General features: G+C 38.6%; 2 protein-coding genes across 6 annotated transcripts; one reads left to right on the plus strand and one right to left on the minus strand.

Moving 5' to 3' along the window:
• The first annotated feature begins 139 nt into the window (after positions 1-139).
• Positions 140-1,461, plus strand: LOC103320267 (glutamyl-tRNA(Gln) amidotransferase subunit C). The gene is made up of 5 exons (XM_008221920.3): positions 140-523; positions 649-689; positions 788-843; positions 1,072-1,123; positions 1,221-1,461. Exons 1-5 carry the CDS (start codon positions 302-304, stop codon positions 1,294-1,296), a joined length of 447 nt encoding a protein of 148 aa, XP_008220142.1. The 5' UTR covers positions 140-301; the 3' UTR covers positions 1,297-1,461.
• Positions 1,462-1,964: 503 nt separating this feature from the next.
• On the minus strand, positions 1,965-12,273 carry LOC103320297 (uncharacterized). Of its 5 annotated transcripts, none has more exons than XM_089044985.1 (22): positions 11,264-12,273; positions 10,191-10,306; positions 9,279-9,487; positions 8,954-9,073; positions 8,488-8,616; positions 8,276-8,401; positions 8,048-8,103; positions 7,794-7,893; positions 7,588-7,705; positions 7,264-7,473; positions 6,658-6,994; positions 6,431-6,524; positions 6,175-6,283; positions 5,702-5,973; positions 5,456-5,583; positions 5,068-5,302; positions 4,323-4,511; positions 3,929-4,215; positions 3,204-3,414; positions 2,866-3,108; positions 2,595-2,680; positions 1,965-2,482 (listed from the first exon to the last, which is right to left on the minus strand). In XM_089044985.1, exons 1-22 carry the CDS (start codon positions 12,088-12,090, stop codon positions 2,335-2,337), a joined length of 4,350 nt encoding a protein of 1,449 aa, XP_088901111.1. In that variant the 5' UTR covers positions 12,091-12,273; the 3' UTR covers positions 1,965-2,334. The 5 variants fall into 5 exon arrangements, 3 of the variants coding, with proteins under 3 accessions (XP_088901111.1, XP_088901110.1, XP_088901112.1); XM_089044984.1 differs by having other exon boundaries at positions 5,068-5,317; XR_016123798.1 differs by lacking the exon at positions 3,204-3,414.
• Positions 12,274-13,872: the final 1,599 nt, after the last annotated feature.

A 13,872-nucleotide genomic window follows, 5' to 3' on the forward strand; every position in this document is an offset into this window, starting at 1 on the left:
GCAACTTACAAAATGCCAAAAAATTTACACTCCCAACTTCCAAAGTGTCAAAAATTTCACTCTAAATCCCTTGGTATTTTTTTTTTTTTTGTTTGGGGTCTGAAAATCCCTTGGTATTAAAACGCGCAGTATCACTTGCACATTTAGAACGGGGAGACGAAACGAGCAGCCCAACCTGTCCTCTTTCTTTTTCAGTAGTTTTTTTGTTTATTTTTCTTCCCAGCCCAGCATCCCAATAAACAAACTTTACTGCCGTGTTCCTTGTTCAACATCAAATTTACTTCAGATAGGAACGAAGAAAATGGGAAGCAGAGCTTTGCTTCTGGTCAAGGGAGTGTCTTCTTCTTCGCTACCCAAGAACCAGCTTTTCTGCAACTTTAACTGCAAAAGCAACTTTCCTCGTCTTAAAAACAACTGGGTTCGAACAAATTGCTCAACAACCCAAAGCAGCGGGCCTTCTCTGGAGCCTCCAGACTTGCCTCGTTTGGCTCAGACTGCACGAATTTCTCTGACCCCTCATGAGGTGTCTTACCCTTATCTGTTTTCTTTTGAATTGATGCCTCATCATAGTCATACATTTCATTGACTAAATTTCCATTCTTTTTATTTCTTAATTTTTTATATATAATTATTTTCACTCTTATAAAGGTTGAAGAATTTGCTCCCAAAATTGGACTTGTTATAGATTGGTAAGCTTAATCTTTTCCTTTAATTAACATCACGTTGAAGTATTTTATGCTTTTTGTTTGTTGTTATGATGAGTTATGGTTGGCTGGTTCTTTTGCAGGTTTGGGCAGCTTCAAGATGTTGATCTTCAAAGTGTGGAGCCCTCAATCAGAGCAGGTGCTTCAAAACCATTCATAAACACTCATTTTTAGTTCACATTTCACTCTTGTTTTCTGTTATTATTATTATTATTTTTTTGAAAATAAATTAATGGGATTGAAAACTCAACCACACGGCTTTATTAGCTGCATTGGTTTTCCTGTTCGTAATTATTATTATTTTAAAAAAATTTAACAAATGCAGGAGGTTGAATCTTACTTATATTTCTCTCTGTGCTAACTGCAGATACTGAAGGTGATAGTTTCCGGGCCGATATTCCTGAAACATTTGAGAACAGGTGTGATGGTTGTGTTCACTCTATTCATGCATCCAAATTTGGGTTCACATTTATTCGATTGATAAAGCCATCGAAACTTATTTTTGTGTTTCAACAGGGAGGCCATGATTGCTGCTGTTCCAAACTATGAGGGGCTATATATTAAAGTTCCCAAGGTCTTGAACAAGGAGTAGAGATAGCTTTTTCCTTCTCTCTTGGAGTCCTTAAGCTATGTGTGGGCTCAAGGGAATAGCATGAAACCTATCATTCAAAACCAAAAAAAATCTTTATGTTTCCTGATTTCAAATGTCTCATCGTTCAATCTTTTGTTTCAATATAACAGTGCTTTTGTGGTGAAATCAAGATTTGGACATGCGCTTACTGTCGTGGCGCTAGCCGATTTTACCTTTCGTAGTTTAGAAATGCGTCTGCTTCATTTTGATCATTAGAAATGTGCCCGATTTTACCAATCATTTGCTGCTTACTGACAGAGCCTTAGAGGATGCATTTTTAGCTTAAAAATATGAGACATAATGCATGATCCAAGCATTTGACACTCTGAGGTTAAAAATAAGTTGCTGAAAAGAAAGCTTTTGAACTTAGGCTTTCAGTTTCATCATACTTTCCAATAAAATTCTGCCATCTTGTGCAACACTCGGGTGGGTATCTGCTGCCAGCTGCAATATAGTTATAACAAAAAACAGAAAGAGTGCAACTTGGACGAACAGGATTTTCCTCCCAAAACCGAAAACCAGCTGCAGTCTGTAACTTGGCTGAGAACTTAAAGACTCAAAGAAGACACCAGACTATTCTAGAAAAGTTGCGCATACCAATTGGTCCAATCGAATAACAATAATGAAAATAAATAAAATGGACCAAGAAAGTCCCGATTATATATATGTGGGGCCAGGCCCCAAGTATTACAGGAAAATGTAGGCAATGAAGGCTCAAATCCACTAAAGAGTGGGTATAATATATGCCCCAATTACTATTTACAGAAAACAAACTTGCACATTTTTCAAAAGTGGTTACAGAATAAATCATTGCCTCTCAACTTTTGTTCTCATCTATTTCTTTTTACTTTCCTGAATTCATATTTCAACACTTTTTTTCCCCTAACCTAAGTCAATCACTCACCTACTGTCAAAATAACATACAAGCAGAAAGTATTACAAAATAGGAATAAAGCAAAAAATACATGTTAATTGTGGAGAATATCTTGTTAAATATGGTCACGACTGCCAGAACAGCTCAACATCATTGCTGTACAATGAACGGTCTTGAATCTCCAGATTGGCAACATGCCAGTTGATTAGCTGGGATTGAAAAATTTTACAAAGCAGCAGTCCAGCAGGAAAAATCCACCATTCACTTTCATCCCTGCATCGACAGCCACGGATAAAGAAAAACAACCTGTTAGTTGAGTATTGTGCCAAGAACAGAACTTACTATTTGGACTAACGGTGTTTTTGGTAGGTAGAGATCTTCTCACATGCTAATATTCCAGGGTTGAAATTGAGGTATTTTATTTGATGACTGAGTGTTATAATGAACATATCCACAAACAAAAGCAACCACCTGGCAAAAGAATACAGCATCAATATATAATACAAATTAGCAAATTCGGATTCCAGTAAAGAAATAGAAGATTTCTGAACTTGAAGCAATTGTACCAAAATATTTATTTCTTTTTGTAAGCCTTCCTTATATCTTATTGGGAGAGGGAAGACTTACAAAGCAAAGGATAAAAAGTAGAAACTTACGACATTAATCAGGGATGTAAGGTTCCACAAAGCATGTACACGTGCAAGGCCAGCAGAACGTCTGGGTCCATGACTGAATAGAGCATTGATACCAGCAGGAAATGGAAGAAGAATGCCAAGCGGTAAAATAAATAGAACCAGAAAGACATCCGCTAATGAAATTGAATACAACTGGAGCAATGTAAGCAAAACTAAGCTAAAATCTCCTAAGAGGAGCATCGAGATGACTAAACCAACGAGATCCTGCAGTTCATATAAAAAATTGTTAATAATGAGAGATTTGAAATCTCCAGCTAACATATATTATATATGTACTGTTATATACGCATGAGAGATACCTGGTGTCCAACAGGTTTAGTATTATGAAGTATAAAAGAGAGAAGATAAAATATATCTCTCTTTTCTTCAAGCATTTGTAAGTTGTTAGCCTCTATAATCCCTCCATATGTTCTCTTTCGCCTCATTAGATTTTCACTGCTTCTGTGAGATTGGCTTATGAGTGTTTCTCTCAAATGACCCAATGAATCTTCTTTGTAAATGATATTTGCGCTAAAAGTCAAAGAAAACAGAGTCAAACTCACTAGCATCCAAGTGTATCGCTACATATGTACTCAAAGTAGTGCTTTATACCACTTAAATCTCTTCATGTATCACTACACAGGCCGACGGACTTATCTATTTGATGTTATGCCAGTACCATTATTTTGTCTCAGTGTTCACGCGTTCATGCTTGTGCATATTATCATTGTTCCAAATTTCATCTGATCTTATTAGTTGCATTTTGCATAATATTTCTTTACCGCTATTCAAAAAACCCAGTTTCCTACGTAAGGGTAATAACCATAATGACGGTATTATAAAAAAATTGGGACTGCTAATGGACAAAATTTTACTCCTAATCTAATGCGCATAAGTTTCACTAAATTTCAATCATAATCTCATGCACAGAATTTTCACTACGCCACAATCAGTTCTGACAATAATCTAATATCAAATGAAATTTGCAGGGACCTAAATGATAACAAAAAAACAATTGTTCCGGACACACATTACAAGCCATTACCGTGATTCTTCAGTTCGTATTGCTCCATCGATGCTCACAACAGAGGCCGGATCACTGTCCTCTTCAAGAGCATCCACCACCAATCCATAATGACAATAACCACAAGCTGTAGCCTGAAACCAAGCAAGATCGACACGTACACCATAAATCTTCAAAGCAGGGTTGGCATAACTTTCAAGCCACCTAAGGACAGGATGAAGAGTAACTCTTAGCCGCCCACGGCAAACTAAGCGTAATTGTGCATTCAAACCAGCCACCATACGGTACCATGTGGTAGGTGGGACTGACTGCACAGCAAATGTGTTAAGATTAATAAAGTTGTAAAGAAGCTAGAACATAAAAATAGATCAGTTTCGCCAACTGGGCTTTGAATTTGTCAGATCAACAACCAAACCTGACTCATGAGGCTTGTAACAATATTATCGCTGTGAAGTGAGAAAGGGGCCATGTAACTTCCATCACCTCCAAAAGGTAATGACATAGGAAATCTGTGATGTAAACGAGGAGGAAGATCAGTTCTCTTTTCATCCCCACCAAGGAAGAAGTCCACATATGCTAGCATTAAGTCAGAAGTTGCAGCTACCTGACAATAATACAGCAAAAAGTTACATGATGAAAAACCAAGTCCGCATTGTGAATATTGCTCCTTTTACACATTACAAGTAATTAAGTTTTGAAGAACATGCTAATTGTTTATAAGGAACTTTGCTCCTCTAAATGGCTAAGGGAATTCAGAAGAAAAACATGTATGCTAGGATAAAAACGTCCAAATAAATGTTAAAGAATTATGTAAAACATAAATATACATGAACATAATTGAGAAGAAAATTACAGGAAATAACATCCCAAGATGGCCCACAAAAAAAAAGAAACGTTGAAACAAGTAATAAACCCTCACACGTTATACAGTAATCGCTCAACAGATAAAGAGAACGCAATCGTCTTCCCACATGTATACTGTACTCAAACTCTAATAAAAGAAAAATCTAAATAACAAAATAGATTTAAAAGGAAATACAATCAATTATGGCATGCACGTAAACAATCAATTGCACAAAAACCCATAAATGGTATTCAGTTTTTAAAAAATACAAGAAAAAGAAGTTTAAAAGAAAGGAAAAACACTGGTAGTCACAAACCTTGATCCCTTCATATAGGGCTCGTGAACGACAAGACCGTAAGCAGGCATGATCATATTCCGATCTAACAAATTCACGGAGACGTTGCAATTTCAATCTTCGGCGCCAGTGCTGCCATGACCATGCAAGGGGGTAGGCAAGAACAGAAAGAATGCTGTACATTGCTCCTTCCCACCATTGATAAGTGGCAATGGAATTAATCTCATCGACAAATGTATTGAATGGCCCCTCATATCTGCCATAGGGAACGCTATATTTCAAACTATAATCTTTTAGATTTGTCATATATAAATAAGAAAGAGAAAATAGCCACAAAGTTAAAGTTCCTTAGAGTCCTAAGTGGATACTGAAATAATTGTACATAAATAATATATACAAGTTAACTCACACAATCTCTTTTACTTGCTCTGGTGGAGTGTGGGGTAAATGCCAAGGTTTGCCAAACGTATTAGGACCCATAAAATACATCCGGTGCACATGACTCTGTGACTCCTCGGCTCTATTTGTTTCCAAAACCTACAAAATGAACACAGCTTATCAATCAAAAAAGTGTGGGAAGTGGGTGGGGGTGGGGGGGATAGGGGGAGAGAGAGAGATAGGGCAATGGCAAAGTTCTTTTATACAAGAACAAAACCTCATTCAATGACTCCAGGAAAGGGAAGGAGTGATCTATTTGTGAGCCATGTTGAGTGGGAGCGGGGCCTGGTAATTCATCAACCCCAACAAATTTCATTCGTGCAACACTGAGAACCAAAGCTAACAGGATGAGGAGACCAATCAGAAGAAGACCAAATAGCCAAGGCCCACCAAACGTGTAAATCAATTCTTCAAGAGCCGTATAACAGTGTGGCATGTGATATCTGTCTGAAATGCATTTGAAAGGACATGGAGCCTCAGCAACACCACCTGATAAGAAGACAAGGTGTGGTTTAATAGATAAATTACCAGAAGTTGCAAAAACTTTGGACGCAATTTAACAAGTAATAATATGGATCTGGAAACAATATATAATGACTACAAATCAAAGGTACAATACCATTAGAACTCAAAGGCAGCAGGCATTCTGGCTCCTAATAAAGCAATTAATCACTACAGTTATAGAAGTACCTCGGACAGAAATATAAATTGCACGAAGGGGAAGCTCATTAGCAGGACAATGATGACAAAGTGCCCTATCAGACCCAATAACATTCTTATAAGTGCCAGCTGGGCATTCCTGAAGAACGAAAAAATGACAGAATTTAATTTCTATAATATTATAGTTAATCAATCCACTTTTAATTATTGATAATGGTAGTGGGAAGGGAGAGAGAGAAACCCCAGCCATAGACATACAAACTATGTCCAAACAATTTAGGCATACCTCACAAAAGGTCCCATAAAGACCTTTTGGGCAATCTTTCCCCGTCACCGTTCCATCTTCTCCAGCACCACCCTGGTCCCTACCCTCCCCTCCCCTGCAATACAGAGAAAAAGTATTTCTTTTTTTCAGAGTTGATTGCATGGTAATACCCTTCAAACATGGATTGAACGTGGGGTCCTACTCATAGTAGTTTGTAAGAAAATATGAACAAATTTGACTATACAAACCCTGAAAGGATGCTTCCGTCCACACTTGCAATGGGCTGATACACATCTCCAGTGGGAATGTCTGACCAATGGAAATGAATCCTTCCACCACCACCTCCACCACCGCCAATGGAACTACTGTATCCCCCAACACTTGAAAGAATGGCAGACTCACCGAGAGCTAGTGTTCGCAAGAACAGAAGTATAGAACCACCAGACCCACCCCCAGGACCTCCACTTAAACTATTAACAAGGGGAAAATTTTCTTTTAAAGTAGTCCTTTCAAAACTTTCACCATCAGTTGTCATTGAGCCTTCAACGGACAAACTTGACAAGGGATGCTCCGAAGAACCCATTACTGTTTGGAAGATACAATGTATTACTATGGGGAAAAGAATTGGAAAGGGTAACTGTGAACTCAATTATGCAAGTATAAACATAGCCAAGTCAAAAACAAAATACAAGTTTAAGTGACAGATGATTAGCATTGCTTCAGCCTCAGACATATGGTGAAATGGAAAACTGCCACTAACACTAGGATATGGCTATATTCAAAATGCCTTCCACTGATTGAAAGAAAAATAGCATGAAAACCACCTAACCTAACAGCTCAAAATATAAGCTTACCGATAATACCACCACCAGCAGTTGAACCAGCAGAAATGTCATTTCCGCTTCCACTACCAAGTTCACAAGGCAACTCTTCATTCCCGTATGAGATTCCACCCTCAACACAACTACCATCATAACATGCAATCCCACCTTTACCACCATGCCCGCCACCACTGCCGCTTCCATTGCTTAGAATGTTGCCACTACCAATGCCGCCGGTACAGCCTGCAGTATATGTAATATTTCCAAACAAAAAAGATTATTCTTTCCAAGCATTCACACTTTGCGGCACGTATTTCGGTCAAATTTGGAAAGGTAGGGGTGTCCTGAAAAGCTTACCCATTCCTGATGCACTTAGTGCTCCAGAAGACTGGATAGCAATGGTCCTTGCCCGGTGAAAATGGACAACGGATCCTTTTACAAGGCCTTCAATAATGATATCCTCAACTCGGCATATCTGACAAACCAAAGTAACAAGATTGAAAAATTTCCAAAGCAAGTTCATTGTTAAGCCCCCTTACTGGATATCTCAACTCATTACACACCTGAAGAGTAAAGGACAGGGATGAGTTCACATTGCAATCTTCAGGTGGATGGAGTAGTTCAGAGGGGCAATCTTTGTTTTCACAATACAGCTTTGGTGTCCTATAGAACATTAGAACATGACAACCGATAAAATTAGTGACTAAAGGGGGACCATACAAAGTTCCCCTTTTTTTGGGGGGGGGGGAGGGGAGAGGAAGGGGACAGAAGAAGATTCAATCAGACCTGGGTACGATACAACCCAGGTCAAACTTACAGAGAATCAGATGTGGCATTCTCCAAGGGACCACGCAAAACAGATCCAGGTCCAACCTTCATAAAGAAAAAGGAATCATCAATTAATGATGTAGAACAAGTATATTCCATCAGGCCTAGCATGTCCAAAATTAATAATCAGTTTCCAGAACAAAAGAATAAACAGTTGAACAAACTACATGTAAACAGAACATCAAGGATACCTATTACATCAAGAAAAATCACTCACATGAATACTGTAGAATAGTGATAGAACCAGACGTTGTCCTTGAATCGAATCTCCTGGTCCTGACAAGTTCAACAAACCTTGTCCATGAACTCCCAGGTTTGCATTAGAGTGTATCACAGATGATTCCTATTATGAATAAAGATTACTGTCATATATGAATGCATCATAAGCAATAAACTCCAGAAAATGCAAAGAGATAGTAAGCAATTTACCCTAAGAACAACTAAGTTACTAGCCTCAAGCAAGGATGTCTCAACAGCTTCTTCCCCACCACCGTCAATGAGCATCTTGGAATTCCACATCAAGAACATTTTTACAGACATGCGTAAGGCCCCATACACCTGAAGTTAGAAAAGGAAAAAAAAAGGGGCCAGTTTATCATTAGAATACCATAACCATCATAGTTAAAAATCAGAAGCGACAAAAATGAATGGCTTCGCACAAGATGAAATGCAAGGCGTGTCAGTGTCACAGAAATTTGACAGTAAGCAGAAATATGATATTCTCATCAAGATTATTAAGCTCTCTGCTGAACTGAAACATGGTATACAAGTTATCCACATGATAAGGACAGTAGCTGAAGCAAATGAAAAATAAAAAAATATTGTCCACAAAATTGCATCTGATAGAATCAGGACAGGAACTGCAAACAAGGAAATTGACAAATTTGCCACTTACCTTGATTACAGAGTCACTCATTAACAACTCTTCAGCCAATAACTCAAACTCTGATGAAGCATAATGTGGAAGTCCAAAGCTTAACACACCATCACTCAAAAGGCTTATCTGTCCTTGTACCTGTACAGCACAAGGAATGGGTAACTGAAATTTTCCTCAAAATTTAAAACTTTTGTGTAACACCTGCAGTCTCTCAATTTTTTAAACTAGATACAAAATCTATAAGAAAAAGAACACATAAGCCGTACAAAAAATGAGAATGTAATTAGTAGGAAGAAACACCTTCAGAAGTCTACTATAGGTTACAAAATTGAGTTTCACAAACCTGGACACGACTCCAAAGCAAAGGAACAGTGGCCCTCGCCTTATTTTCAATATAAACATTTGTCCAAAGAGGATGAAAAGGAAACTCCAAAAGAAGTGTTTCTGTATCTGTTGACTTGTTATGATTGTTAACAAAAAGGCTTCGAGGAACTGCATCATATAGAGTCCCAGCAGCACCCGCATTTTCTGGACAAGCATAGCTACTTCCTCCTGCAAATGAGATAATTAAGGTCAGTGTTTGAACACTCAGAAAATAATACTCCCATCATTCCACATCAAGAAGTAAGCACCATTAACACAATTTTGATCTTCTTCAAGAGGGTTGCTGACACATATCCCCGAGACTCATTGCATAACTTACATTAAATTAAGCAACAATATATCTTCTAATAGTCAACCCAATATTTTAGGGATGAAACCTTAGTTGAGTTGAGCTACTTGAGTAGAATCTGTCTTTCATAAATAAAACCAACAAGATCAATGGAAAAATTATGAACACTTAAATTGTAGTTCAGTATTAAAAACATAAGAAGTGAACAATAGAACTGTTAAAGTCATATTAAACAGCTCCAATAAGATTTATAAGATGGAAACAGATAGATGTCTAAGGAATTCTACTTAATCATAACAAACGTTGAGAGGGTGGAGGTCCAACTCAGTGAACCCATTTGGAAAACTAGGACCAGACCATCAGTAAGTAGATAAAGAGATGTTTTACAAGATCCACCAACATATATTGAAATCAGAACAGCATATTACAAAACATGAGAAACTACTAAGAAAATCACATACAATGCCAAAAAGCAAGGCAAGAAAATTGTCAATCATTAAGTTGCAAATAAGGCTGTTCCAAAACGTTTACAAGAAATGACAACAGCGCTAGCCATGCCTGGCGAACAAAATGGTGTCTCACCATGCACAAAAATTTTTGGGTCATCGTGCCTACTAAAGACATCAACTGACACTCTTCCACCGCCACCACCAGCATAACCATTGCCGCCACAAGCACTTATCCTGCCATTACCAGTCCTGCACTTCAAAACAACAGAGTTCTATTAGAATGCATGAAGGCCCCCTTGCATAATATGCACGTATAAGGTATAACAATATATGTAGTGATGCAACTTGATGCAGATGGAAAGCAGTCATACCAACAGTCACATAGACTTGGGGCATCAGAACAATTAGATAAAACATAGTGACACATTTACAAACACCTACGCAGATAAGAATAACACCTGATAATATATATAAGCAAAATAACCATGTTTTGATGCACGCCTACAAAGATACCATGTATCCAGTTGTTACCTTTCTAGCATTTTGTCATCAGAATAGAAAGCAAGAATCGAAAAACAAACATTCAAGGATTGAATAAAGTTAATTCTCAAACATCTTTTTCCATCCACCAAAAGTCCACTCCAAGAGAAAAGGAAGTAGATTATCAGAACACATGTCGAGAATCAAATGTACAACCAATGTGTAACTGAAATAGAGCGCATAGCCTCACTAGTACATTGTAACTGGCATTATTGCCAACTTTTGCCCTTCGCATTTTTCATTTTTCTTTTAAGAAAAATCTACACAGTGAACAAAGTGTAACATTGTAAGATTCATGGCAACCAATGAAATTTTATTTTTTGTCATTTTATATTCCACTCTTTTTGCTTTGCCTCAACAAGCTAAAAACTAAACCAAACGAAGGCATAATTAATGTTAGGTAGAGAAGTCTATCGTATTGCTACTTCCTACATAGAGAAATGGAAAATTTTAAATTTCCTTTTCATTTCTGTAACATTCTCACTAAACAAATAAAGCCAAACTCACCATCTTAACTACAGTAATCATATATCTACTTTTTTCCGACATTTCTCATCAACATATAATCAAAACCTAAAGCTCATTCAACACAAAAATCAATATAAAGAGCTTTTTCAAAAATATTCTTAGGAAAAAAAAAAAAGGAGAATTAATGATGAATATTACATTTTACGAGCCTTAATGTAGATGCTGCCACCAGAACCACCTCCACCTTTTGTTCCTCCATCACCTCCTTCAGCCAAAACACTTCCATTCACCACAAGAAATTTCTTGATCTCCAGCCACACCCTCCCACCCCCTAAACCTCCATAATCCACCTCCCTACTCGTCGACCCCCCTCGGCTCCCAAAACTACGCGGACCCTGCAGCGTCGACCACGAGTAGGCGTCGCCGCCCCACACGTCCTCCGGAAGCTTCGTCTCATCCACCAAACAACATGCGCCCCGTCCTCCGTGGCCCCCACCCGCCCCCTCAATCCCCTGAGGGGTCCCACTGGTCTGCGCCGGCGGCTTCCCCGCCAAAGCCGTCGTGTTCACCGCCGAGCCATCGAGAAAGCTGGCATTTTGCGCCGTGAGCTCGAAAGCCCCAGCTAAAATCGACGAGGAGTTGCCTAAACTAAAGTTACCAGTAATGTTAACAATTACAACGCAACCAGGACTCGAGCAATAGAATCTCACCCCGGGTAGGATATAAAAATTGCCCTTCCCTTCTATGTACACGTCGGTGGTGAGGTTCGTGTCGGCGACTATCTTACACGTGGCGTCCAGAGTGCCGACGCCGCCGAGGTCATCGGTGCACGAGACTGACGGCGGGTGCGGCGGAGGTGGAGGCGGAGCCGGCGGCGAGTAGTCCTGGTGGAAGAGATTGGCATCGGAATCGATTATCGAAAACTCGTCGTCATCGGAGGCGAGGAGTAGGCGAGGGTTTGTGGTTAGGGCTATGAGGATGTAGAAGAAGGCGAAATGGAGAGTGGGAGGGTGAAAGCGAGCCATTCACTGGTGGCGAGAGTCATTACTCATTGGGTTGGATTTGAAAGCTCCGAATTGGGAATTTGGGGCGAATTGGATTGCGATTTTGAATGCAATGAAACGCAGAGACCACCGTGTGAATTTGTGCGTTTTGGTGAAGGAAACTCCACTGACAACCCTAGAAATCGTTCTGCAACAAAGAGAGAGAAAGAGGGGACAGGGTGGGGAACAGGAAGTTCATTGATTTTTGGGGAAGTTTGAGGAGGTTTGAGAAAATGATCAGGTGCTGTCTGTTTTACATGAGCTTGGGTTGTGGAAGACAACCATTGGTTGTAGATTACGTGTGTTTTCGGATGTCTTGTAAATAGAACTGGGATTGGCTATGCGGGTTTGGTGTTTCGTATGGTTCAGCGTGCCTGATCATATATTCAGATGGATCTCACGCTTTTATAAAGAACGTTTCACACACTCTCCTAGACAACGCAGAGAGAGATAATGAAAAGCAGCGTGAAACGACGCCGTAAAAGGAAAGTAACCAGGGACACCTAACGAGCATTGGTGCTCGGCGCGTGGCGGAGGCAAAAGATTTGGCAGCAAAAAATCAACGGCTACTTACCCGCGGGGGAGCTAAGTTGCGTGACCGATGGAGAGGTGTTCTGCCAGCAAGGCAGCAACATCGGCTGCTGTCGCTTCTTTTTCAACGGGAATTGGGGAATGTCTTGGTCTGTGACTGCTTTACGTGGGACAGCTGGGTGACGAGGTCGTTTTCTTAACGGAATGGGTTAGGTGTTTCCTGAAAATTTAAAGGGAGGACACGTCGCCATAATTGGGAGAAAGCAACCCAATGCAAGCTTACTCACACGCACCTTAGCGCTGTTTGGGTGTGAAGTTGTGCATGGTTGGTTGGGAGTTGGGACTTTATAACTATATCTTTTGTTTGTTGTTTTTGTTTTTGGGTAAGGAAAGCTTTACGAACAATAATTGATTAATCCAGTCGATTACGATAGTGACTTCGCTCATTTACACTCAACTTTGAATTCCTTATAGTATTTATAAACGATATTGAGAGAGAGGGACTGCACTGAACGTTTAACTGTATATATAAACAAACAACAAAACTTATCGATATCTTATTAATACATTTTTTATATAAATCCGTAAACGGATGCACTGCACTGAATTTTCCAACTAAGAAGAAAATACGAAAACCAGGACACAAAATAAATGAGCTAAATGACCAATGTTTTGATTGATAACTAAAGTGGTAAGTTTGGTGGTTTTGTCAGTTGATGTTTTAGGACAAGTAATGTTTAGGACACACAATTGTAAGTTTATATATACAGTTAAACTAGCCTCTCCGTTTTTTGCGAGAGGTTTTTTAAAAAAATTAAAATTATTTTAGCATTAAAAAAATAATGGGTAGTTGTATTCCATAAAAATATGACATATTATCTAATTTTGTTTTAATATGAAAAAATGTGAATTTACCATATTATTCTCATTTAATTAATAATTTCAATTTTTAATGCTTGAATTAACTAATGACATTTTCTGGTATTTGAATGTTTCACCATTCTCTACATTTTGCTTTATATATAGATGCGTTAATTTATACGAGAAAACAAAAATGAGGACAAATGCATTAATTTGTTGCAAAAGTGAGCACTGAGCAAATTATATATCGTTAAATGCATTAATTTGTATGAGGAAACAAAAAAATGTATAGATTAACGCATTAATTTGTAACAAAAATGAGCTAATTTTTTCGCTGCAATACAAAAGATGAAAACCTCAAATTTGCAGAAA

The sequence above is a fragment of the Prunus mume genome, linkage group LG2, assembly GCF_029339155.1.
Source record: "Prunus mume cultivar Tortuosa linkage group LG2, ASM2933915v1, whole genome shotgun sequence".
Classification (NCBI taxonomy): Eukaryota; Viridiplantae; Streptophyta; class Magnoliopsida; order Rosales; family Rosaceae; genus Prunus; species Prunus mume.